Source organism: Arvicanthis niloticus, chromosome 16 (assembly GCF_011762505.2).
Source record: "Arvicanthis niloticus isolate mArvNil1 chromosome 16, mArvNil1.pat.X, whole genome shotgun sequence".
In the NCBI taxonomy this organism is placed as follows: domain Eukaryota; kingdom Metazoa; phylum Chordata; class Mammalia; order Rodentia; family Muridae; genus Arvicanthis; species Arvicanthis niloticus.
Genome location: NC_047673.1, coordinates 62,050,013 through 62,075,868, shown reverse-complemented (window position 1 = coordinate 62,075,868; position 25,856 = coordinate 62,050,013). Strand labels below are relative to the sequence as shown.

The window sequence follows — 25,856 nt, the reverse complement described above, 5'->3', positions numbered from 1 at the left end:
AGGATCCAGCTATACCACTTCTGGGCATATACCCAGAAGATGCTCCAACATGTAATAAGAAAACATGCTCCACTATGTTCATAGCAGTCATATTTATAATAGTCAGAAGCTAGAAAGAACCCAGATGTTCCTCAACAGAGGAATGGATACAAAAAATATGATACCTTTACACAATGGAATATTAGTCAGCTATTAAAAACCATGACTTCATGAAATTCACAGGCAAATTGATGGAACTTGAAAATATCATCCTGAGTGAGGTAACCCAGACACAAAATAACACACATGATATGCACTCACTGATAAGTGGATATTAGCCCAAAAGCTAATACCCAAGATACAACTCACAGACCATATGAACTTCAAGAAGAAGGAAGACCAAAGTGTGGCTGCTTCAGTGCTTCTTAGTAGGAGGAAAACAAAATACTCACGGAAGCAAATACAGAAACAAAGTGTGGAGCAGAGACTGAAGGAAAGGCCATTCAGAGACTGCCCCACCTGGGAATCCACCATATACAGCCACCAAACCTGGACACTATTGCAGATGCCAGGAAGTACTTGCTGACAGGAGCCTGATAAGGCTGTCTCCTGAGAGGCTCTGCCAGAGCCTGACAAATAGAGAGGCAGATGCTTGCAACCAACCATTGGACTGAGTGTGAGGTACCCAATGGAGGATCTGGAAAAGGAGCTGAGGGGGTTTGTAGCCCCGTGGAAGGGGGGGAGTAACAGTGTCAACCAGCCAGAACCCCCCCAGAGCTCCCAGGACCTGGACCACCAACCAAAGAGTTGAGGGACCCATGGATCTAGCTGCGGCTGCATATGTGGCAGAGGATGGCCTTGCTGAACATCAGAAGGAGAGGCCTTTGGTCCTGTGGGGGTCTGATGCCCCAGTGTAGGGGAATGCCAGGGTGGGAAGGTGGGAGTGGGTGGGTGAGCACCCTCATAGAGGCAGGGGGAGGGGGAATGGGATAGGGGGTTTCTGGAATGGAGACCTGGAAAGGGGATAGCATTTGAAATGTAAATAAAGAAAATATCCAAATTTTAAAAAATAAATAAAATGTGTAAAATGGATAGCTATTTTAGAGCAGTAATCAGTTCTCTTAACTTCCTGCCAGCCTTCCTCCCAGTTTCAAGCCCAGCCCAACGGTTCCTCCCTTAGCTCCCCAAAAATATACTTAAACCGTCCCTTCTCCCAGTTTTCCCAATGCTAGCAGCTCCAAACTATAACAGCTGTTGCAGCTTATCTGCTCAGCTCAGCTTCTCCTGGCTAAACAGTCTTCTAACCATATCTTCTCCACCAACTGCCTTCTCTCCTCACTCTGCTAGCCCCACCCTTCACCCCAGCCTAAATTGTTTTTAGATCTGATCCTTTTCCAAATTCAACAGGGAACCAACACTGAAAGTCATAGGGTCAAGCATTTCTAACAGCTAAGAATTCTTAAAAGGCAAGTTGACTAGCAACTGGGGATCCTTTAAAGGGCCTGGCACATAAGATAAATCACACTGAAAAAAAAAAAAAAATGGGGTATGAATTGGGGTAAAAATGGAGAATTTCCAGTGTATGAAACTCAAATGGCTAAGACACACTTCAAGAAATGTTTAACCTCCTTAGCCATCAGATAAATGCAATCAAAAGTACTTTGAGATTTCATCTTACACTTGTCAGAATGGCTAAGATCAGTAACACAAGTCAGCTCACGGTGGTGAGAGTATGGAATAAGGGGAACACTCCTCCATTTGTTACTATGAGTGCAAATCAGTACAGCCACTGTGGAAATCAGTACGGTGGTTCCTCAAGAAGATGAAGTCGAATTACCACAAGATCCATTCTTGGGCATATTCACAGAGTTCACTACTTCCTACCACACGACACGTGCTCAGCCATGTTCATTGCTGCTCTAGTCATAATAGCCAGAAATTGGGAGCAATCTAGATGCACCTCAACTTAAGAACGGTTAAAGAAAATATGATACATTTACACAAAGGAGTATTACTTTGTAAAAAAAAAAAAAAAAAAAAAAAAAAAAAAAAAAAGAATGGCATCATGAAATTTGCAGGTAAATGGATGGGATAGAAAACAAAAACAAAAACCATCCTAAGTGAGGTACCCCAAACCCAGGAAAATAAACATAGTATATGTTGGCTATTTACACCAACTCAAGCATCAGGGAAGGCTTTCCCTGCCTTGGGCAGACACTCCCTTTGTAAACTTTGTATGCTTTGGAGCTTTGTAAACCCTCAAGGCCTGTAAGTGGTCAGGCCCCTGCCTGCAGAGTTCAGGCTGCCAGGCCCAGTCCCCTAACCTTCCCCAATGGCTGAAACTGCCATTCTCAGCCCTGAGTTGGGAGTGTGGCCATGCACTACAGGAAAAAATTCCACCAGTCCCTCAGCTTGTGCTGATCGGTCAAGCAAACATAATCCCTCCAATTCCAGGCTACCCTGGAAAGCTCCGCCCTGCAAGAAACCCCATATAAACCCTGTGCTCTGCCCAGTTCTCTGCTGCTTCTCACCCAAGTAGAGGCAGCCACCCTCCTAGGTCTCTCCCCAATAAATCTCTTGTTCGAGGTTTGCAATACAATGTGACTTTAAGGTACTTCTTAGCTCCTGACTACGGATGTGTCCTCAAATGCCCCTCAACTCCAACTGATTCTCCCTGCATTTTTTCTCTCAACTCCATCTCTCCTTCCTCCCCTTAACCTGATCCTCCTGTTTCCATTCCACCCACAAAATTTATACTATCTCTCTGTCCCAGGGAGGTCTATGAGTTCCTCCACCCCAGTTCTTTCTTCTATACCTAATCTCTCTGAGTCTTAAGATTGTAGGTTGGTAATCATATTTTAATGACTAAACTCCACATATAGGTGAATATATACTGTAAGTATCACAGCTTACAGTGGGGTAAGGAAGACTGAAGCAGCAAGCACAGGGTCTACGTAGGTCTGTGCTAGGTCCTCTGCATATATGTTATAGCTTTAGTTTAGCATATTAATGGGACCCTTGAGTGTGTGAACTAGTGGGTCTCTGATTCTTGTGCCTTCTCTTGGGGCTCTTCTTCTTCTGTTGGTTTGCCTTGTCCAACTTTGGTGTGGTGGTTTTTGTTTCACTTTATCATATTTTATTTTGTTATGTTTTGTCGTTACCTCTTAGAAGCCTGTTTATTTTTTCTAATGAAGGACAGAAAAAAAGAGGACCTGGATGGGAGGGGAGGTGGTGACAAACTGGGAGGAGTAGAGGAAGGGGAAACTGTAATTAAGAGATATTGTATGTGTCTTAGTTAGGGTTTTACTGCTACCACAACCAAGGCAAGTCTTATAAAGGACAACATTTAACTGGGGCTGGCTTATAGTTTCAGAGATTCAGTACATTATCATCAAGGTGGGAGCATGGCAGCATCTAGGCAGGCATGGTACAGGAGGGATTAAGACTTCTACATCTTCATCTGAAGGCTGCTAGCAAAATACTGTCTTCCAGGCAGCTAGGATGAAGGTCTTAAGCCCACCCTCACAATGACACACCTACTCCAACAAGGCTACACCTCCTAATAGTGCCACTCCCTGGGCCAAGCAAACCATCATACAAACCATCATAGTATTTGAAAAGAATTTATTTTAAAAACAAAATTACATAATGTAGTCACATATGTTGGTAAAAAGAAAAAAAGAATGCATTTATCCTTAATGTATGTTGGAAAAACAACTAGGGTATATAAAATTAAATGTTATCCATAGTTTTTAAAAGGTTAATTTAAGATTTTTTGTAAAGAGCTGGCACACAGATCAGTGGTGGAGCACTGTTCAAGATCCTGTGCTTGTACCATAGAGCATGCATGCAAACACTCATAGATGTTCAATAACACACTTTCCTTTGTCCCATAGAACCAGAGCAGCTTCGCTGGTTAGGAGCACTGCTGGGGATGAAGGCAAGACCCTGTGCTTTGAAGTTTCCTTCTTGAGTGAGAAGACATCTTGTCAGCTTAGCAGGATGCTTTCAATGATGGGTATTATGACCACTAGCCAAGTTGCAATCCAGTGTACTCCAGAAGATCTGGCTGAAAGAAGAAAATCCCAAACACTTAGACTTTGATTGCTGTGTTGAATTGAGAAGGAGAAGGACCCAGCAGAGGAAGCACTCTTAAAACAGGAGAAAAGGGTTCCTCTCTGAACCTAATCCCAGTTGCCTGGGAAATCCTCCTCCTTGCAAAAGCTCAACCTCTTCAGATGTTAAGAGTTTGGAAATTCTTTAAATGACATTGGCTTGACTGACTCCAGTGATGGATACTTACCCCGACTTATCCATAGGACCAGGAAAGAACAAATCCCATACACTGGACAACAACAAGATAAGGCTGTGTCCGGTGAAGATAGATGACCTTAAAATGTCTTTAGGGACAGAGGGACCACGTCTCCTTGTTTCTCTACCACACTAATCATTTGTACTAGGAGGAAATGGGGGAAAGGTGACTGGAAAGAAAGGAAAACTGATAACAATGAAGGGAAGAGAAGGAGAGGAGAGATCTGAGACCATAGGAAGGGGGTGAGTGATAAAAATGAGAAGGAGAATTGGCATGGTTTCTAGAAAATTTCGGGTGGCAAAAGAATATCAAGATTAGTTTAGCCTTCCTCAAATAGTAGGGAGGAATGGCTTTATTTTCTCTGCAGCCATTCCCACTTTTAAAGGGACAGTATTATCCTTTTTCCTTTTTACAGGTCTTGGAATGTTGTATGGACAGGAAATTGGCCAGACTAACTGTGGTCTCAGAACCCAATGTCATTCACATTAGATCTGTAGTGAGAGAGCATGTTAGGGGAGGATGAAAGTTGTGACATCGGCTGAGAAGGGAACAAGAACACAGAGATCCACAGCCCATGTGCAGAAACAGATAAAGAAGAGTCTTACCCAGCGAAGTAAGCCCAGAGAAAAACAAAGAGCAATGTCTCCAGGACCCAGGTTCTCCAGAGATAAGATATCATGGACATTGCTATAGTCAGAATCTGGGTCCCAGCAACTCTAAGAACCTGGCTTAGCCATTCATTTTAATAAACCAATTAAAGAAACCAAGTAATGCAAGAGCTTTGGGGGGATTTGTTAAAGAAAATTGCATTGGGAAAAGAGAAACAAAGCCAAAGAACATCCCCACTATAATCCCCATTCAGGTCCTAATATGTAGTTTTGGTTTACAAAGAAGGCAAGAAGCAGTCTTAATCAAATTGTGGTCCCACATGCCATGGTCCTGGCTTTAATCTCTCCTGCACGGTGTTCTGACAAGTTGTGATAACTGTCATCTCTTCCCTGGAGACAAGTCCTTCCTCTCGAGGGTGCCAGTCTTTATAGCCTTTTACTCTGCCAATATCAGATTCCTGGAGAAATTCTAATTTCTTGGGGTCTGTCTTGGTGTCCTATCGCTGTGAAGAGACATCATGTTCGTGGTAACTCTTATAAAGGAAAGTATTTAATTGGGGCTGGCGTACAGTTTCAGAGGTTTAGTCCATTATCAGCATAGCAGGAAACATGTCAGCACACAGGCAGAAATGGTGCTGCACAAGGAGTGTATAATCTGGACTGGCAGGCAGCAGGAAGAGAGAGAAACCGGTCCTGGCTTGAGCATTTGAAACCCCAACACTCTCCCACCCCGTAGTGACACACTTCCTCCAACAAGGCTGTCCCTCCTAATCCCTGTACAGAAGCAACACTCCCTAACCAAGCATTCAAATACATGAGCCTCTGGGAGCCTTCCCTATTCAAACCACCACAGTGTCTATTGTTTTAATGATCTGATATCCAAAATGAAGGTTACAGTATCTCAAGTGGTACATTCCCCTACTCTCTGTTTTTACACCGCAGTCTTTTGTTGTCCTTGTTGTTTCATATGATATATTCTGATCACGGTTTTCTCTCTTTTATCTTCTCACAGATCTTCCCCATCCAACCCCACATCTTCAATTCCCTGTTTCTTTAGAAAACAGGCAAACAAACACACCAGAATAAAACAAATAAACAAACAACAAGCCAAAGAAAAAGAATAAAAAACACATACACATGCAGATACATAAAATCAGAAACCATAACATATTAACAAAAGACCAGAAAAGGTTTTTTTAAATGCTCAAACAAATCATTATCACACACAACAACAGTAACCTTCCAGAATACCACTGAGATCATTTTGTGTTGGCCACCTACTGCTAGGCATGGGCCTACCCTTTAGTATGGTTTGTTTACCCAGTAAGGGTTCTCTGGAGAAAAATACATTTTCTATTGCAAACAGTTGATATTTAGAAATAACTTCTGGGTTAGGGATGGAGGGTCATGTCCACTTCCCAAGTCAGTACTGGAACCCCAATCTGGCTTAGACCTGTGCTCCCCCTGTAGATGCTGTCATGGTGTTGTGGTTTGAATATGTTTGGCCTAAGGAGTGACACCAATAGGAGGTGTGGCCTTGTTGGAGTAGGTGTGTCATTATGGGCATGGGCTTTAAGACCCTTGTCCTAGCTGTCTCTTAGCCAGTCTTCTGTTTACCTTCAGAACAAGATAAAGAACTCTTAGCTCTTCCTGCTCCATGCCTGCCTAGATGCTACCATGCTCCCTCCTTGATGAAAATGGACTGAACCTCTGAACCTGTAAGCCAGCCTTAGTTAAATGTTGTCCTTTATAAGAGTTACCTTGGTCATGGTGTCTCTTCACAACAATAAAACCCAAACTAAGATACATGGTCTCTATGAGTTCATAGGTGCATCAGTTCTGTTGTGTCTGGAAGGCTTTATTTCCTTGGTGTCTTCCATCCCCACTGGTTCTTACAATTTTTCTGCCTCCTCTTCTGTATAGCTCCCTGAGACCTCAGTCTTAAGGCAAAATATGCTTCCATTGGAAACAAATATCTCAAATATAATATAAATAGGAGCCACAGTCAGAAGACAGTGAGTGTCAGGTAATTGTGCACAAGAATAATTTCTCCATAAGCCCTTGACTTTAGTTACTTTTGGAAGGATTATTAGCAGTAACTCCCATTTTAGTCGTTGTCTTTGAGACAGGGTCTCACTATGAAGACTACACTGGCTCCAAAGTATTTTATTCTCCTGCCTCAGTCTCCCAAGTGCTGGGATTGGATGAGTCAACATGTTCCACTTTCAACAGCTAATATTGAAATTAGCTGTTCCCAAATGGAGGGTACATTTGCCTCTTTAGAACATCTTTATGCCTGCCAGGAGAGTTATCAGGATGTAGCATGGGTCACAGAAAAACACTGCTACTACAGGTATGGCCTATTCTGGAAAAATGTGTACATTTGAGGCTAAAGGATAGCACTTTTAAATATGGAGGCTGGGGTAGCTAGAGTTCTGGAGGTTGTAAACAAATTCTTTAAGGGGTCCCAAAAGACCAGTTGTTTCCAGAGTTGGAGAAACCAAAACCAACTTAGGTGCTATTAACTTACCATTACTATTTACCATTTGTGATTAATTTGCCAGGATCTGTGTTATATAGATTACATGTATCATTCATTTATTCCTTATAGCATTATAAGAACAATTATTTTGTCTTACATTTGAGAAAGCATAGCTTGGAGAAACTAAGCATCTTAGTTAGCCACTGATATGACAGTTAAACTCAGGCTATGATAATTAAACTCAGTTGTCAATTTGGTGGGCTATGGAATCACCTAAGAGACACACATCTGAGAGTGTCTGTTAAGGATGTTTCCAGAACTATTTAAATGAGGGGAGAAGGTCTATACTAAATGTGGGCAACACCATTCCATAAGCTGAGGCGTCCATCTTAATGAAAGGTGAAAAGAAGGAAGCCCTCTGAACACCAACATTCATCTCTCTCTGCTTCCTGACTGTGGACACGATGTGAAAAGCCATCTGAAATTTCCATTGCCACACCTTGCCTATCATGATAGACTGTATTCTTACCTGTCCTATCTTATGCTGTTTGGTATGGTGTAGCTGGTCTTAGCTACTTTGTGGGTTCTTTTTACCACCCTTTATCCACATCCTGCCAAATTTACCCCCTAACACTTAATAGAAGAGAGAGAAGGATAGAGGAGAGATAGATTGGGGGGGAAAGGATCCCTGAATCTAATAATCTAATTTTTCCCTTTTGTTTCTTTTTTGAGCACATCTACTAACAAACAGAAAAAAACCTTCCTAAACTACCACCAACCACCAACTCTCCTGGACCTAGCATTTATGTAAAAAGTCCTTCTGAAAAGTTCCCAGAATTCCAAACATTACATAGTTGCAGAAATTATCTGTAGCTGGCAAAATCATGCCTCTGCTAGAGCTTGAGGCAAATCACAGTCAGCTGCTGTGAACAGTCAGAAGTGGCCCCATGTCCCCCCTCACCTGGGGTTAAAACAAAAGCATATTCTTATCACTACAGTATGATACAATAAAAATAACTAATACAATGACTATATCAGGTGTTGTCCCAGATGTGACTGACTCTGAAATCTAGGACTTCAATGGTACCTGTGTAGATCTGAATTAAAGGGGAGTGACACTGTGTGAACAGATGCTCCTAGACAACACAGAGAAATCTGAAGCATGAAGCCTAGAGTTTTCCTTCCTACCTTTACCAAGGAGCATAATAATACTGATAAATCTCTACCTGTGGACCAGACTCTCGTTCCTATTCACCAGCCTCTCTCTCACTCTCCCACTTCCCCTTACTTTCTTGGCTAGACTACTCTCCCACTTTTCTGCTTTCCCTAATGGTCCTGATATCTAAGACTGTCCTAACACCTTAAAACCAACTCTTAGGAAAGATAAAGTGAGCAGTCTGGTAGGTGGCTGTAGAGTCGGACAGAAGCCAAGTCTCTTAAATGTCAGTGACATCTCTGAGACTCTCCACTACGTTCTCTGTCAGAAGGTGGAGTAGGAACCCCACAACTTTCTTCCTTCAAAAGAAACCAGTTTCTCTTGTGCCCACCTCAAGATCATTCTTACCCAGCGCACAAGGTGGAACAAAGTACACTGTGTCATTCTTGCTGCTTACGGGATTGCTGACTTGGCAGGTGTAAAATGTAGACTTGTTCTGTGGAGTGACGGTGAGTTCGAGCACATTTCCTGGATTCTTTTGGAGAATAGGTCCCGAGTTCTCATACCAAGTGTAGTCAACATGCTGGTCCTCCTTCTGGTCCTTTACCTCACATGATAACCTCAGGTGACAGGAGTCAGTCGACTCTTCGGTCTTCTCGATTTCTATGGAAGGCTTGAACACAGGATCTGATAAAAGAAGAAGAAGGAGAAGGGGAAGGGGAAGGGGAAGGGGAAGGGGAAGGGGAAGGGGAAGGGGAAGGGGAAGGGGAAGGGGAAGGGGAAAAGGAAGGGGAAGAGGAAGAGGTTGTTTATTATGAGACAGTGTGAGTGTATGCATTTGTGCAGTATTTATGATGCAAAAGTTTAGCAACAAACTGCAAAGGGAGCCAGGGAGGAGCCATACTTGCCATTTAAGATAGCTGTGAACAAGAGACTCCTACAGATGGAGCCAGGAAGCAATTTTGTCTTCAAGAGGCTGCTTTTTGGTGGTGATACTAAGGAAGATCCAGGAGGGGGAGCTCAAGGCCATTATCTGCCATTAGGAACAAAGTTAGGTGCCGCTCATCTGTGAGCCAATGCCACTGGGGAGATCAGCTGGCTTCTGTGTTTCCTGACTATCCTCCAATAATCACCCACTTCAAGCACCAATGAACTACTCTGTCCCTCAAGAATTCTGGAGTTGAGATTCAGAGAGAATCCTGAAGGGCCTCAACCTATACACAGAGAAGCCTGAAGCTCTTCACACTGTCATTACAGAATGCTTCAATCTATAAACCTGCATTCTTTGTCTCCGTTGTGAATCAGAAGCTCATAAAGAAACATGGATTTGTTTAGTTTGCCCAGGTGATGTGATGTCTTTTTCTATGACTTTCTAAGTACTTAATAAATTTACCGTTTGTTTCATTCTGGTTCACCTTGAGTTCTTTTCTATGAGGTAGCCAAGGATCCAGCTTTACTTGCACAGAAATCTCCAAGGGGGAAAGTGAACTCTTTAGGTCACTGGTGGCTATTTAGTTATCCCTCACCCCAAACACACACTGTGCCTGTGGCCATCTTACAAATTGTAGAAAACCATGAGACAAAGGCTAGGACACATAACTTTATCTGCAAAACAGGCTAATCGGTCTTTTCCTGAAGAAAATGAAACCTGAACCCTAAGTTGTTTCTGAAACCATTTTTTGATTTAATTCTGGGCCAAGGAGAATGTGGTATTAAGTCCACCCATTTTGAAAGAGAAAAAAAGATGTAAGGTTTCCACATTTTTGTGGCCTCATAGATTTGTTTTTATCTCTATCTGTGTAGCAGGAAGACACACTACAATATAGCCACCAGTGGCCTACAGAGTTTCTTGTATCTTTGGGGATATCCATTGGGTAAAGTTGGATCCTTGAAGATCCTACATAAAAGAATTCTGTGGTGAACCAGAATGAAGCAAGGTTAGTGAGCTTATTAAGTATTTAGACAGATCACATAGAAACAGACATTACCCAATTTAAGCAAACTGTAAATAAGTGATTGTGTGCGTGTGCGTATGTATGAGTTTCTGATTGGGCACAAAGTCTAAGGATTGAGAATTACATCTTGTTAATGGTAGGATCTGTAAGCTCCTGAGGCCCAGAACTGAACTGAGAGCCCTGTTCCTTGGTCTTTCTCTTCTCAGCCCTTCTCAGCTCTTCTCCACACCCTGAATTGCTCTATGGAGCTTCATAGAACAACATCTCCTTTTTTTCTTTTTTTTTTTTTTTTTTTTTTTTTTTTTTTTTTTTTTTTTTTTGTAAAGTAACAGAAAGTTGGTTTCTTTCACTTCCCTCCAAAAACCCTTACCAAATATGGACAAAGAGATATTACCATCTTACATCATTTTACATCATTGTGCCACAGCCATTGAGTAACTGACCAGAGGGGTTTTCAGGTGTTAAAAGGACATGTAATCCTTTAATCCCAGCACTTGGGAGGCAGAGGCAGGTAGATTTCTGAGTTCAAGGCCAGCCTGATCTACAGAGTGAGTTCCAGGACAGCCAGGGCTACACAGAGAAACCCTGTCTCAAAAAAAAAAAAAAAAAAAAAAAAAAAAAAAAAGGACATGTAATAACAATACACATTTGTGGAGTAGTACTTAGTGATACTTCAGTATACATCAAGAAAGTTAAGATTTGCCTTTTCAAATATTTATCACTCATATGGGTTGGGAAACTTTGAAGTGTTCTTTTCCAGCTATTTTGCAATACTATTCTATGGAGTTCCAGAGATAACTCCTATTTAACTGCATGTTGGCATTTTTTATCCAACTTCTCTCTAGTGACTATGAAATCAACCTTCAACAAATGAGTGAGAGAGAACACAGAAGTGTTTGTCATTCTATACATACTTGTTTAATTGAATCAGAGCTTTAAACCTAGATCTCTCTGACTCCAGGGATAAGCCCTAATCTTATTTCCATATGAACTGATTAGGCTGGAGCTATAAGTGGGAATATTTGTCACACTCAATCTGATAGAATCATCCTTGAGAACTATTTCACTTATCTTTTTAATATCTTTTTTTCCTACAAGTCTGATGAAGTCCAACTTCAGACAGAATTAAAGTACATTCAAAACTAATTTAGATTGCTTACAGGGTGGAATAAGGGAACTAGAGAAGAAACAGTCTTTACTACTTCCAGTCTGGCATGGTTTCCTTCTGTTTATGGCTCTTCAGGAGGGTCTTATGTTAAAGATTTGGTCATTAGTAGGCAGCACTTGTGAAAAGTGATTGACTTAAAAAGCTTTGATCCCATTAATCAATTGCTTCATTGATAGATTTATAATTGAACGAACTATTGAGAAATGGTAGAAACTGGAAGGAGGGTTCTAATTGGGAAAATGTTACTAGGAACATGTCTTTGAAAGGCATGTCTTGAGAACAGTTTTACTTTAACAGGAAGAGTGATATGTAGGAGGAGCTAAGTGGGAAGGAGTATTGAGAGGAAGAGATGGAATAAGGAGAGAAGATGAAGGAGAGGAGAAGCTAGGTGATGAGAGAGAGAAAGAGAGAGGGGGCATGGAGGCACATGTCTCCACCAGTCCAAGATAGTTTTTATATCTAGGTTGGGTATTGGGTTACGCTTCTGATTGAGCATTACCAACCTTATAAATCCTTTGATTAACATTTTTAAAAATGTATAAAAGCAAAAAGGAAAGGGGGGGCATGGGATAGGGGTGTTCTAGGAAGGGGAAATGGGGAAAGGGGATGGCATCTTAAATGTAAATAAAATATTAAATAAAATTAAAAAAAGAAAAGCATGTCTTGTCCTTGATCCTTCATCCTAATATAATACCCCCTTCCCAGCCTGAGGAAAGCGTCATTATGGTCCATTGCTCGCCTCTGCCAGGATGCTATGTTTCCTGCAGTCCCTTAGCAATGAAGCCAAGTGCCCTTGGTCTACAAGCTCTGAAGCTATTAATCTTACCTTGTCCGAATTCTTTCCCTCGAGTATTTTATCATAGTAATAAAAACTTAACACAATTTCTTTTGTAATAACAAGACTCACTTCAGAAGAGATTTTAAATGGGCAGCAGTTATCAGCTTTGATGGGTCGGGCTCACTAACAACTAGACATGTCTCCTGGAGAAATGAATTGAGTGAGTCCTAGTGTTCTCCCTCTCTCAGTCAGCTCCCCCTTGTTAGTATTCTGTCTAAACTCCACCTCCACAATTACCTGGCAACAGCCAGGTATACTCTTCCCCACAGTTACTGGGCAACTGCCAGGTAGGCCTAATCCACTATAAAAGGGGCTGCTTGCCCCCTCCTCATTCTCTTACTCTTACTTTTAATCTCTTAATCTCTTACTCTGTTACCCTCTCTCTTACCCTCTTGCCTCTCTGTCCCCTCCCCCCTTCCTCTCTCTCCACGTGGTCATGGCCAGCCTCTACTTCTCTTCTCTCTTATCCTTCCACCTTCTCCCCACCTTTGCCCTATCTCCTGAATAAACCTCCTCCCCCTTGAAACCGTGTGGTCTGGAGTGGTCTGTTCTGAGCTGCGGTCGGACTTTTTCTAACAACTCACACCCCTGACTCCCAGTAGACCAGCAGGGTCCCTGAATGAGCTTTTGTCCCTTGACTCCCAAACTCACCAAATACTTCCAGGGTTATCTTCCACTGCTCCTCAGTTTCATGCAACACTCTCATGTAGTAGGAACCTCTATCCTCTTTCTGGACATTATAGATATGAAGTGCACCATTTGTTTCTTCAAGATCAATCCTGTCTTTAAATGCAGACTCGAAGATAGTCTTTTTACCACCATAGGTGTACTCTATAATCTTCTGACTGGTAGTATGAAGCCAGGTGAGACGATTGTATGATCTAAGTGAGTCCTTGATTTTCAGGGTTACGTTGCTGCCAGTTGTAGCATTTAGTACTGGATGATCTGCCAAGGAAAGTCAGAATGAGATCTGTTAGTATTCTGTCTAAACTCCACCTCCCCAGTTACCTGGCAACAGTCAGGTATGCTCCTCCCCACAGTTACCTGGCAACCGCCAGGTAGGCCTGATCCACTATAAAAGGGGCTGCTTGCTCCCTCCTTATTCTCTTACTCTTATTCTCTTACTCTCTTACTTTTATTCTCTTACTCTCTCTCTTACCCTTTTGCCTCTCTGTCCCTGAAAGGTCCGGGACTCCCCAGAAGGGAGGTCCACTTAAGTCACAGGATAGCACGCACCCAAAGGACACAGGAGAGACCGTCTTGCTGTAAAGTACATGAGGTGGTTTATTATATGAGAGCTCTGGGCCAGCCCATATCCCCATATCTCACATAGGGGATAGAGGGACTGACCTCGTGGCTCAGGGGTCTAGTGCTTATATATGGGCGGGGTGGGGAAAAAGGGAACTTTCCCGCGGGTGCACAGGATTGGTTGTTTTACTTTTTTTGAACACTAGTAGGCCGTACCATGGGGGCAGGGTGTAGTTCCTCCCTTGGCCAGTCAGTTTCTGGGATGTTCTTAACAGGCCTTTGTCTTGTAACTCCCCCTCCTCTGTAACTAATTAGATGGACCCAAACCTGCTGGCAGGTGCTTTTCTGCCCAAGGTCTAAGGCGAAAAATTTACACGTATTTCATAAAATGGCCTTTATAATTTTTCACTCTACAATGGTGTGGTGCTTAGTTGGTAGAGTGCTGTGCCCTTCTCCCAGCCTGCCAGCCTACCAGCCTGAGCAGGCCCAAACACTGTTTACCACAAGAGACCAAATAACAATAGGACCTGGGAAGCACTGCTGGCCTTGGAGACCTGTTGTCTGCCACACCACAGGAGCTAAGTTGAATAGATTGCCTGCTGAGCTTGCTTGAAACACCTCTGGCCCAAGATTAAGGATGCATAGGCCTGTGATTAAGGATGTATACCCCTCACCCATGGCTGCTGGGCTGAAGTGCAGAAGAAGACTCTTCTTGTGGGGGTGGGGTCTTCCCCTTTTTATTTGATGGTCAAACAATAAACTTTGTCCTGGCTTCATCTCTTCCCACCCTCCTGTCCCTTCTTCCATCCCCAGCCTCTCTTGCAGGTGAACCCGGTTCCACTGTGGCTGCTGGCAGCTACAGAGTGCTTGCCTATAATCCTAGCCTTCAGGAGTTACAGGCAGTATCTCAAGTTCACAAGTATTTCAAGTATCACAAGTTCAAGGTCATCTTTGTCAACATAATAAGCTTGAGGCCAGCCTGGGCTACATAAGACCCTGTCTCAAAAAACATTAACAGTATATCTTGTTACTATAGTAAAGACAAGGACAGGGTAGTGTGGGACTACTCCACTATTTGGAGTACAGAATAGGGGATGGAGAAAAGCTGGGGAAATCTCTTTGGAGCCATAGCCACTAATGTGAATTAGAAGATGTTTAAAAGCTAATACTTGTTGAGAATCATGTGTCAGGTACTATATGAGAAGGTGGGAATATGTCAGTGTGTTTGTCATAAGAGGCCCTCGAGCTAATGCATAAGTAAATATTCCTGCCAGGGAAGCAGGTAGGCTAACCTTCATGTCTCCTTCTGCTCCCACAGTTCAAACTCCCCCAGTCTCATCTCCAGATCTGCAGCAGAACACTTGTTGCAGACCCCCTCCTCCCTATCCCCCATGGATCACACAGATAGTCTCATCCAGACTTCCTTACCATGACCCATTGCTTTGTTCTAGTCTCCAACTCCAGCAGGCACTCCCTGAGAGCCTACAGGCCACTCTGGCCAAGGAAGCAAGTGGCTAACTGCAGGTCTTCACTGTCCCTCCATTCCTCTTCCAAGTTCAACCTCCCAGTCTCATCCCCAGCTCTGTAGCAGATCTTCTGCTGTGGCCTTTCCTCATACTCTGTACTCATTTCCAGAGGACTAAGCAAATCCCTGTGGAACACCTTGTTTTCCTCACTCTGTGGACCCCCCTCAGTCCGGCCAGCCCATACCCTAGCCCCCAATACACATAAAAACATTTTACTTGGAATCTCCAGTGGCCACACCTATCAGAGTGTAGAGTGAAAAATTATAAAGGCCATTTTATGAAATATGTGTAAATTTTTCACCTTAGACCTGAGCAGGGAAAGTGCAGATTCCAGAATGAGGAACTGAATGTAAGATTTTCACCACCCCAGGACACATTCCAGGTGAATGTGAATCAAGCCTCAAAGAATAGGCCCACCTATGGGTGGAAGAGGCCCAAGGCAGGAAGGCATTCCTGACCACAGATAAAAGATGCAAGCCACCTAGGTGGGGCTATAGCAGGAAGAAGTAAAGATAGTTAATCGGAAATAGTTGATAAATGATAGGGTGGGACACAGTGACATGGTAAACCATTCAGGGTGGGTTTCTCTGGAATGTTTTGCTATTCTTATGTTATGTATCCTTGGCAACCCCCTCACCCCTGCCCCACTCCCCTTGTTTGTGGTTTTTCTCTTTAAAACGCTCCACGGACTGGATGTGGGGGTTGAACCCCACTCCTGCGGGAGTACGTGGTGAGACTGCTGGCTGCCAGGCTTCTTCCCTAATAAAGCTCTGTTGATTGCATCCAGGTATGGTTTCTTGTGATCTTTGGGTGGTCGCGATTTCCTGAGACTTGAGGAAGGGTCTCCCGAGTATAGGGGTCTTCAAGAGCACCAGAAGAATTTCCTACCAGGTAACACACAGCCACCACACTCTCCTAAAATACAGAAATGAAAAAGAAACCAAAGAACAAAACACCCATCCAAGAAAGACAAGATCAGATACTGGTACCTAGAACTACAATCTTCCAAATCTCAGATGCCTAGATGCCATTGTAAAAACACAACTATTAATAGCTAAGACAATATGGCTCCACTAGAGCCCAGCAACCCTATGACAGCAGATCCTGAGACTCAAGAAAAAGATCAAAACCATATTTATGAATGTAATAGAGTTCCTTAAAGAGAAAATGAATATGTCTCTTGAAGAAGTCTATATAAACACCAATGAACAGTAGAAAGAAATGAATCAAACCCTTCAAGACCTAAAAGTGGAAAAAGAATCAAACCAATCTGTAGGAAATCAGAAAATGAAAAATTTAGGAGCTTGAACAGGAAGCACAGTGTCAAGTTTCACCAAACAGAGTTTAAGAGATGGAAGACAGGATCTCAGGCATCAAGACACAGTAGATTAAGTGGATACATCATTCAAAGAAAATGTTAAAACTAAAAAACTCGTGGCACAAAACATTTGGAAAACCTGGAATGCTTTGAAAAGAAAGCATTTTCTTTTTATCTACAAATAATATTTATTATATATATTATATCATATTTATCTACAAATAATAAAAATAGAGGTAGGAGAAGAAACATAGGTCAAAGGCATAGAATATATTTTCAATGAAACCATAGAGGAAAATTTTCCTAACCTAAAGAAGGAGATGCTTATCAAAGTATAAGAAGCTTACAGAACTCCAAATAGACTGGACCAGAAAAGAAAGACCTCCTTGGCACATAATAATCAAAACACTAAATGTTCAGAACAAACAAATGTTAAATTTGATAAAATTATTAAATTTGTTAAAGCAATGTTAAAAGCTTTAAGAAGTTAAAGAACAAGTAACTTATAAAATCAGACATATTAGAATTATACTGACTACTCAGTGGAGACTCTAAAAGCCAGAAGTATCTGGATAAATGTGCTGCAAGACTCCAAGAGACCATAAATGCCACCCCTGACTAGTATGCCCAGAAACACTTTCAGTTACCATACATGGAGAAAATAAGATATTCCATGATAAAAACCAAAGTTAATCAATATCTGTCTAAAACTCCAGTTTTCCGGAAGATGCTAGAAAGAAAATGCCAACCTAAAAAGCATAACTATATCCAAGACGATACAGGGAATAAATAATCCCAGACATGCAAAGTCAAAAGAAAAAGCACAGCACCACCACCAATAACAACAAAATAATAGGCATCAACAAATAGTATTCATTGATTTCTTTCAATATCAATGGTCTCAATTCCCCAATAAAAGACACAGACTAACAAAACGGGGGCAAAACAAGATCTATCCTGCTGCTGCATCTAAGAAACATACCTCAACATCAGGGATAAGCATCTCCTCAGAGTAAAAGGATGAGAAGATCTATTACAAGGAAATGGACCTAAAAAGCAAGCTGGTGTAGCCATTTTGATATCTTGTACAAACACAAGTACACCCACATTTGTAAAAGAAACACTACTATAGTTTAACCCTCACACACCAATAGTGGGAGGCTTCAATACCAAACTCTCACAGTGGACAGGTCATCCAGACAAAAACTTAGCAACAAAAAAATGCTGGAGTTAAGAGACATTATAAACTAAATGGACCCAACAGATGTTTACAGAACATTTCAACCAAACACAAAAAGAATGAACCTTCTTCTCTGCACCTCATGGGACTTTCTCCAAATTGACAACATATTCAAACACAAAGCAAGTCTCAAAAGATACAAGAAAATTGAAATAACTCTCTGTATTCTATCTAACCATCATGGATTAAGACCAGATATCAAGAACAATAGAAAGCTTACAAACTCATGGAAACTGAACCACTCTCTACTGGATAAAAAATAGATCAAGACAGAATTAAGAAATAAATTAAAGCCTTTCAAGAATTGAGTGAAAATGAGTACAAAGCATACCCAAACATCTGAAACACCGTTAAAGTGGTACTAAGAGGCAAGTTTATAGCACTAAATGTCTATAAGAAATACAAGTAACTTAACAGAAACAAAAAGAACAATACAAAGAATCAATGAAACAAAGAGTTGGTACTTTGAGAAACTGACATATTTTTATTCAAATTAACTAAAAAGCAGAGGGTTAATGTCCAAATTAACAAAATCAGAAATAAAAGGGGAGATGAAACTACCAAATTGGAAAATCTAGAAGAAATGGATAAATTTTTTTATACATTACCTTTAGCAAAGTTAAATCAAGATAAGATAACAAACCTAGTGAAATAGAAACAGTCTTGGAGATTAAAAAAAAAATCTCCCAACCAAAAAAATTGGTCATGGCCATATGACTGGAGCTCAGAATTTTACCAGATGTTCAAAGAAGATTTAACACCAATACTCCTCAAATTATTCCAAAAAATAGAAACAGAAGGAACATTGTCCAATTTATTTTTGTGAGGCCACAAATACCCTCATACTCAAACCATAGAAAGACTCAACAAAAAAGAGAGAGAGAAAGAGAGAGAGAGAGAGAGAGAGAGAGAGAGAGAGAGAGAGAGAGAATTACAGGCCAATTTCCCTTGCGAATATACATGAAAAAAGCTCAATAAAATACTTACAAACTGAATCCAAGACACATCCTAAAGATATCATCCACCATGATAAAGTAGGCTTCAGCACAGAGGTGTGTGTGTGTGTGTGTGTGTGTGTGTGTCTGTGTGTGTCTGTGTGTGTCTGTGTGTATATCCCACCATATAAATAAACTGAAAGAAAAAAACCACATCATCATCTCATTAGATGCAGAAAGTCCTTTGACAAAATCCAAACTCCTTCCTGATAAAAATCCTGGAGAGATTAGAGCTACAAGAGATGTACCTAAAGATAAGTAAAGGCAGTTTATAGCAAGCCCATAACTAACATCCATTAAATGTAGATAAATTCAAAGGATTTCCACTAAAATTAGAGACAAGGCAAGGTTGTCCACTCTGTTCCTACCTATTCAATGTAGTACTGAAGTCTTAGCTAGAGCAGTAGGAGAACTGGAGGAGAGAAAGGGGAGACACATTAGAGAGGAAGAAGTCAAAGTATATTTATGTGCAGATGATATGATAGTATATATAACTCACCCTCAAAATTCCACCTGGGAACTCCAATAGCTGTTAAACACTTTCAAGCAAAGTGGCTGGATACAAAATTAACTGACAGATATCAGTAGCCCTCCTACATATGAATGGCAAACAGACAGAGAAATAGATACGGGAAACAACACTCTACACAAAAGCCTCAAATAATGTATCTTGTGTTACCTCTAATCAAGCAAGCAAAACATGTGGATGATAACAACTTGAAGTCACTGAAGAAATTAAAGAAGATATCAGAAGACAGATCCCAAACATAAAAGGATCTATGACTCCAGAGCTTTTGAAATTCATTTAAGCCTCCATTTCAAAATTCCTTCATCCTTCCAGTCCATCTATTCACTCCAGTTGTCAAGAACTTACCTGTTATGTCACAAAGCAGGCCCCCCAAAAGGCGATGCTACTGATGATGGCCTAAGACAATGGCCCCAGGCCCAACCCAGACGAACAGAACTCTTACCAGGTAAACTGAGACCTAAACTTAGTCAGGCCTCAGACACCTTGTGATGTGGTCCCTATTTCTAATGAAAGCCACTATTGCCCTCCTCTGAGCCTAATGCAGGCAGAGTGTACCTAGTTCCCAGTTAGCTCAAACAGCCTATGTCCCCTAGAGACTCCTATCCTGTCATACAAAATCTGCTTGCTCTCCTGCCAAGTCATTGCCCTCTACTCTCTGAGACAGTTTTGTTCCACGATAAACATTTTTTTTCCCCTGGAGTAGTCTAGTTTGGTGGTTTCACTGTACTTGCTTACACTGGCAGCTTTGTCCTTTGATACAGACTAGACACTTGTTTCAAAGTTGCTTCTCAATGGTCCAGTCCATATTTGACCGTCCTTCACACAGAATCTAACAACAGCCTAAACAACAGATACAACCACAAGCCCTCATACCTCTGGGTTTTGGAAGCAGCAGTGCAAGCTCCTGGCCTTTTAAAATACACAGCCCAAGAGAACATTCTCACTAGGATTTTTGTTTTATGTTTTCAGATAAAGTGACATGTAGGATGACCTCAAACTCACTATGTAGCTAAAGATGACCTTAAATGACATATTCTCTTGCCTTAGCTTCCTAGATGCTGGAATAATATCCATGTGCCATCATGCCCAGAATTTAAGTCTTTGGATATACATTCCACATTTATTCTCATCCTTATTACCGTGCGAATTTAATATGTGGCTCAGGTCAGTGATTTCTATTGTTATTTTGGTATTTAGAACCAAATATTACCTTTTCTTTTGTAGAAGAAAGATCTGTTCTGTGATTCTAAGAACCTAAAGTTCTAAGTAACACTGGCCTCTGCCCACCAGACTCCAGTAGCATTTCCTCATGGTGATAACCAAAAGTATCTCAGGCACTGGGACAAAAGTTCCCCACCCAATCCATGAAGAACTAACTTGTTATCCCAGACAGTCTTTCTGACAAGCCTCAGATGTACACTTGAAGATGAAAATGCTCATGATTTGATGACAGAGGAGAATAAGCCTTAGACCCTTCCCACGTGGGAGAGTGCAGAGAAACAGTTGTGAACAGGACGTTGTACCTTCCTCTTCAACCGTCTGCATGTAACAATTCTAAAAAACTGACCTAATCACTGGATATGTCTGCTTACAAAATAAGGAAGTGGTTTGTTGGTGGTTAACGTCTTGATGCATCTGTTCTTAATAGTTATGGATATTTCTGTTATTTCTGAGAAGGTAGATGAGACAGGAGTAAAGTGAATGACTGTTGGTTTTAACATAATACAACAAAGCAGAGTGTCTAGACACTCAAGACAAAGTAACAGTACTTACCTGTAGCTTATAATAAGAATAAAAATTATCCTGCCTCTGTGTATCCATGTTACTTGTGTGTTAAAAAACATAATATATCTGTTGTGATAGCATGTAATTGTAGTCCAATACTTGAAAGTTTGACTTAATAGAGTTATGAGTTCAAGGCCAGACTGTGCTACATAGTGAGCCACTTAAATCACACATGTACACACACACAGAGAAAGAGAGAGACAGAGAGAGACAGAGAGAGACAGAGAAACAGACAGACAGACAGACAGAGACAGAGAGACAGAGAGACAGAGAGAAGTCATAATCTCACATGAAGGAATTACTCAGGAAAGAAAAAAATGTTCTGAAGAAGAAATTCTGATTACTAAAACCACAAATCTTGTATTTTAGTACAATTCTTTAAGAAAACTCTGGAGCTGACTCTTCAAGGCATTGGTGTGGAGCTCTCTGATGAGACCATATATTTACCAAGCCTATCTGTGTAAACCCACTTAGGAACTAATTTGGCAATAGATATTAAGACCCTAGATTTAAGTCTTGGTGACAATATGCAGGATGATCTTTTCTGAGACAGGGAACATAATAAGATTAGTAGGCCATTTGACATGGATTCTGAAGAATGTAGAAAAGGAGAAACAGAAGGATCACAGAGCATGTGAAAAGACAGAGAAGGTTTCATTTTGTTTGCTTGACTTAGGGATTGAAATGACTTAAATTATTGTATGAGTCAAGATTCTCTAGAAGAACAGACTGATAAAATGCTTTATTAGATAGATTTGTTTGAGTGGCTTACAGGCTGTGGCCCAGCTAATCCAACAATGGCTGTCTCCCAATAGGGGGTCCAAGAATCCAGTATGAGAGTGAATGTCTCAATTGGTCTTCAGCAGACATCAAAATCCTGAAAAAGTAAGCTCTAACCCAGGGAAGGGGTGGACTCGCCAGCAAGAGTGAGGGGTAGCAAGGGAAGAGCAAAATGTTCCTCCTTCCTTGTCCTTTATAGAAGCTGCCACGAGAAGGTGGGGCTAGATTTAGGACACTCTTTCTTAACACTAATGACCTAATTATATAATATTAGCATCCAGCATTCAAAGATAACAGAGGCAAGATCCACTTAAAGGCAATGAGCATAGACTGGATAAGGGCAGGAGGGGACTGCAAGATTGCATGTGACCTTTGTGCTCAAAATTTCAGCCCTCTCATTTGCCATAGCAGCTATTGAGAAGTTTCACATTTTTAAAAAAGGTGAAATAAACATAACTATTTTAGAAAATTTAGCTCAATGGCAGTACTCAAAATCAGCTAGGTTCAGAGAATGGTCCCAAAAAAAGCAGCTAGGATTGGTGAGTGCTACTACTGCTGGTTACCACTAGAAAGTGGCCATGTGGTCCAAGATGAGAGACAATGGATGTGGATAGATTTACACACATCTGGTTGTTCAAGACAAGGAAAAGAAAGGAACTGGGGATAACTACTAGAATTCTGGCTTGAGAAACTGAATAAATGGATTGCTATTAATTGGGGCAGACAACAATGAAAGAACAGAAAAGATGGGGAGGAGAGAGACTATGGGACATGGGTTTTTGTTTTTGTTTTGTTTTTTTGTTTAAGACAGGGTCTTCCTATTATCTGGCTGTTATGGAACTTGTCATATGGAACAACCTGGCTTTATAGAACTTGAACTCACAGGGATTCATCTGAGTGGGGGGATTAATGGCATGTACCACCATGCTTGGCTATGAGGAATTCTTTTTATCCCTCCCATCAGTATTATCTACTGGGGTTTCTGCTCCTTTTTCCTTGAGGCCAGATATGGTGGTCCAAGTCAGTAATCCCAGCAGTTGGGAAACAGAAGCAGTAATATTGGGAGTTCAAGGTTGTTCTTGGCTACACAGCAAATGTGAGGTTAACTTGGGTTACAAGAGATTCTGTCTCAAAAGAACAGTAACAATAATGTCCCCTCCTCCGGAAGAGGGATGAGCTTCATGGCTGCCTCAGTAAGCAGAATGCTGAGGTGCGACTTACAAAGCTAGGTGAGAACTAACGGGCAGCATTGGCCGGCCTGTCTTAACTGACTGTCAGATACGTTACAGTCCAGACACTGGCCATGCAGATCGGAATGTCTGCAGGTGACTCTGGGCTCCACCAAGATCTCTCTTCAAGTAGTAGAGGAGCCATGAATGAATGAACAGTATCTAAGTGAAGACCGCCTCTGACTCATGAGTGGGATTAGCTGTAGCTATTATTGTCAGATCTAGTGCTGTGGGGACTCGTTAAACAGAAATAAAAAGTCAGAACGAAAGAAAAAAAACCGATGAGTCAAAGTTTGAATACATGTCTGGAAAGTCTAGAGTAAATGCTTGAAGAAGAAGGAGGAGGAGGAGGAGGAGGAGGAGGAGGAGGAGGAGGAGGAGGAGGAGGAGGAGGAGGAGGAGGAGGAGAGAAATTCAGATCTGGGGTTGGGGTCTGAGAGTTCATATATTCATATCTCCTGTTCATATCTGCCCCATGCTGTGTGTGTCCCCAGTGCTTCTTGACATTTTAAATTTTCATTGAATCTAACTAGAAGTTCCTCAGAGATGTGGAAAGTAAGACATCATGCCCACTTTTGAGTGGAGGAAACTGAGTCATAAAAAAGCCTTATAGGCTGAGTATAATCCCAGTACTCAGCAGACAAAGGCAGTTCTATCTCTGTGAGTTCTAGGCCACCCTGGCCTACAAACAGAATCCAGGACAGCCAGGAATACACAGAGAAACCCTGTTTCAAACAAAACAAAACGCCCAACAGGATAGAGTCCAGATAAATAACATTTCTTCTCATACCCCAGTGTAACGTCATTTTCAGTGTCCCTTTCTAGAAGGGAGGAGGAGGAGACAGGAGGCATCCATTAGATATGATGGACCAGGAGCACGTGCCAGAGTGAAATGGACTCTGAGGACAGGCTGGTAGAGGAAAAAATGACCTGGGCAGACACAACAGCAAGTAATTGGAGCGCATAGCTGGGAAATTGACAGTCTAACATATAGTTAGACTAGGGGTAACCCCCAACCCCCATAATGCTCTAGAGCTGATTAAGTAAACCCATAGGACTCTGACTATTAGGGAGCTAGCAGGGTTGTATTAGTATTAATAAAGTTTATTAAAAACCATTTCTACAGAGAACCCCAGGGAGGTTCAGAGGACACTCTGAATCATTGCCTGGACATCTGAGAATGATGAGGGAAGAATTACCAAGAGTGCGTCTGGAACTTACCCTGAAGGCAAACATTACAAAGAGAAGACACTAGTCAAACGCTCATGAAGTTATGGTCGTGTAGACCAAAGGAAGATCTTGAAGTTTTCATTTAACAGTTACATGCGGAGTGTATGCTGTGCTCCGAGCACTGTTGAGAAACAGGATACTGTCCCAACGAGACAGAAACAAACAAGTCATGAGCTGCAGCGGAGCCCAGGGTTTCTAGGAGGAAGAGGCAAGAAAGCAGAAGACGGCCGCGAGGCAGGATGGAGTTGAGGGTGCACAGAATTCTACACAGAAAGGCCCGGAGTTAAGAAGAACACTTCTTCCTAGGCAAACAACAAAATTCAGCTTGGTCTTAACGGTTAACCAATACTTCCTATCAGCTCCTATGTCAATGGCGCTAATATAGTCCCATGAGCCGAATCAGTCCACCGTGGTCAGTATAGTTACAAAGGGCCCTGTCGACAGTGGACTTGCAGCCAGTCTTTACCAGGACTGCCAGGCAGAAAAGCCTGACATGAGTGATCAGTCAACTCTCCTCCACACAGGACTAGCTTGCCTCCCTAAGACTTGCACGCCCTCAGTCTTACAAAGCTCCTCTCTCTTCAAAGCCCTTCATTCACGTTACCCGCCCTCACCCCTGATACTGAAAGTAAAGCCGCTTATGTGAAAAGTCTTTATCCAGAGGACTAGCCTAACTCCTCAGCTGACCTGAGACCAAGATGACTGACTGACTAGGCAGCTGTAGTAGGAAAACGAAAACTGGCTCAGGCTCCAAGGAGTGGACCTTTATCTCAACCTAAGTCAGTTATTGTAAACTCCATTTTTAGAGAGACACCCTGGCTTCTTCTCCGGCCCTCATTCAGAGACCCCCGACAGAGCAGGCCATTGAAACTGTCCCACAATTTGGATCTGTCTCTGATACAGTCAACTACCTTTTATTTTCTCTCAGAGCAGAACTCCTTACATAAAGCAAGTTTCCCACACCGAAGGGAACACATTGCTTCGGAACATAAAACATAAGTAAAAACCAGAGCTCCTGTCAGCAGAGAGCTTCCTCTTACTAAAAATTTGTTCACAGAGCACCAGCCATGAGGCATAGTACAGGATCCTACTTCTCCATCTCCCCTGGTCCCGTTTCTCTTGTCCGCTTGTGAAAAGAGATGGAGCCTTGGCTTTCCAGAGCTAAAAAATGCTTCCCGGTCTTCCCACAGCCCCCCTGCCTCCAGCCCAGAGCACATCCATTTCTAGGATTGAGCTATGCCCCACCTCCCCTTTCCCAACTGCCCATGCCTTCAGTCCACAACCACAGCCAGATACTTGGTGGAAACTACCTTGAAATCCAGTTACCAAAGACAGCAATAGCGATTCCACGACCAGACACCATCCCTGTTTTCTGAAGCACATAATACTTTGAGAAGCTTCCCTCGGACACTAGAGACAACTTTAAGAGAAGGCAGGGCACCTTCCCTTCAATCAGGAACAAAAACCCAAAGCAGGAA

At 41.9% G+C, this 25,856-nt stretch overlaps 1 protein-coding gene across 3 annotated transcripts; it reads right to left on the bottom strand.

The window, feature by feature from the left end:
• Positions 1 to 3,586: 3,586 nt before the first annotated feature.
• Cd48 (CD48 molecule) lies at positions 3,587 to 25,853 on the bottom strand. Of its 3 annotated transcripts, none has more exons than XM_076914486.1 (4): positions 25,689 to 25,853; positions 13,150 to 13,443; positions 8,946 to 9,224; positions 3,587 to 4,048 (listed from the first exon to the last, which is right to left on the bottom strand). In XM_076914486.1, exons 1-4 carry the CDS (start codon positions 25,759 to 25,761, stop codon positions 3,969 to 3,971), a joined length of 726 nt encoding a protein of 241 aa, XP_076770601.1. In that variant the 5' UTR covers positions 25,762 to 25,853; the 3' UTR covers positions 3,587 to 3,968. The 3 variants fall into 3 exon arrangements, with proteins under 3 accessions (XP_076770601.1, XP_076770602.1, XP_076770600.1); XM_076914487.1 differs by lacking the exon at positions 25,689 to 25,853 and adding an exon at positions 13,735 to 13,853; XM_076914485.1 differs by lacking the exon at positions 25,689 to 25,853 and adding an exon at positions 13,658 to 13,846.
• Positions 25,854 to 25,856: the final 3 nt, after the last annotated feature.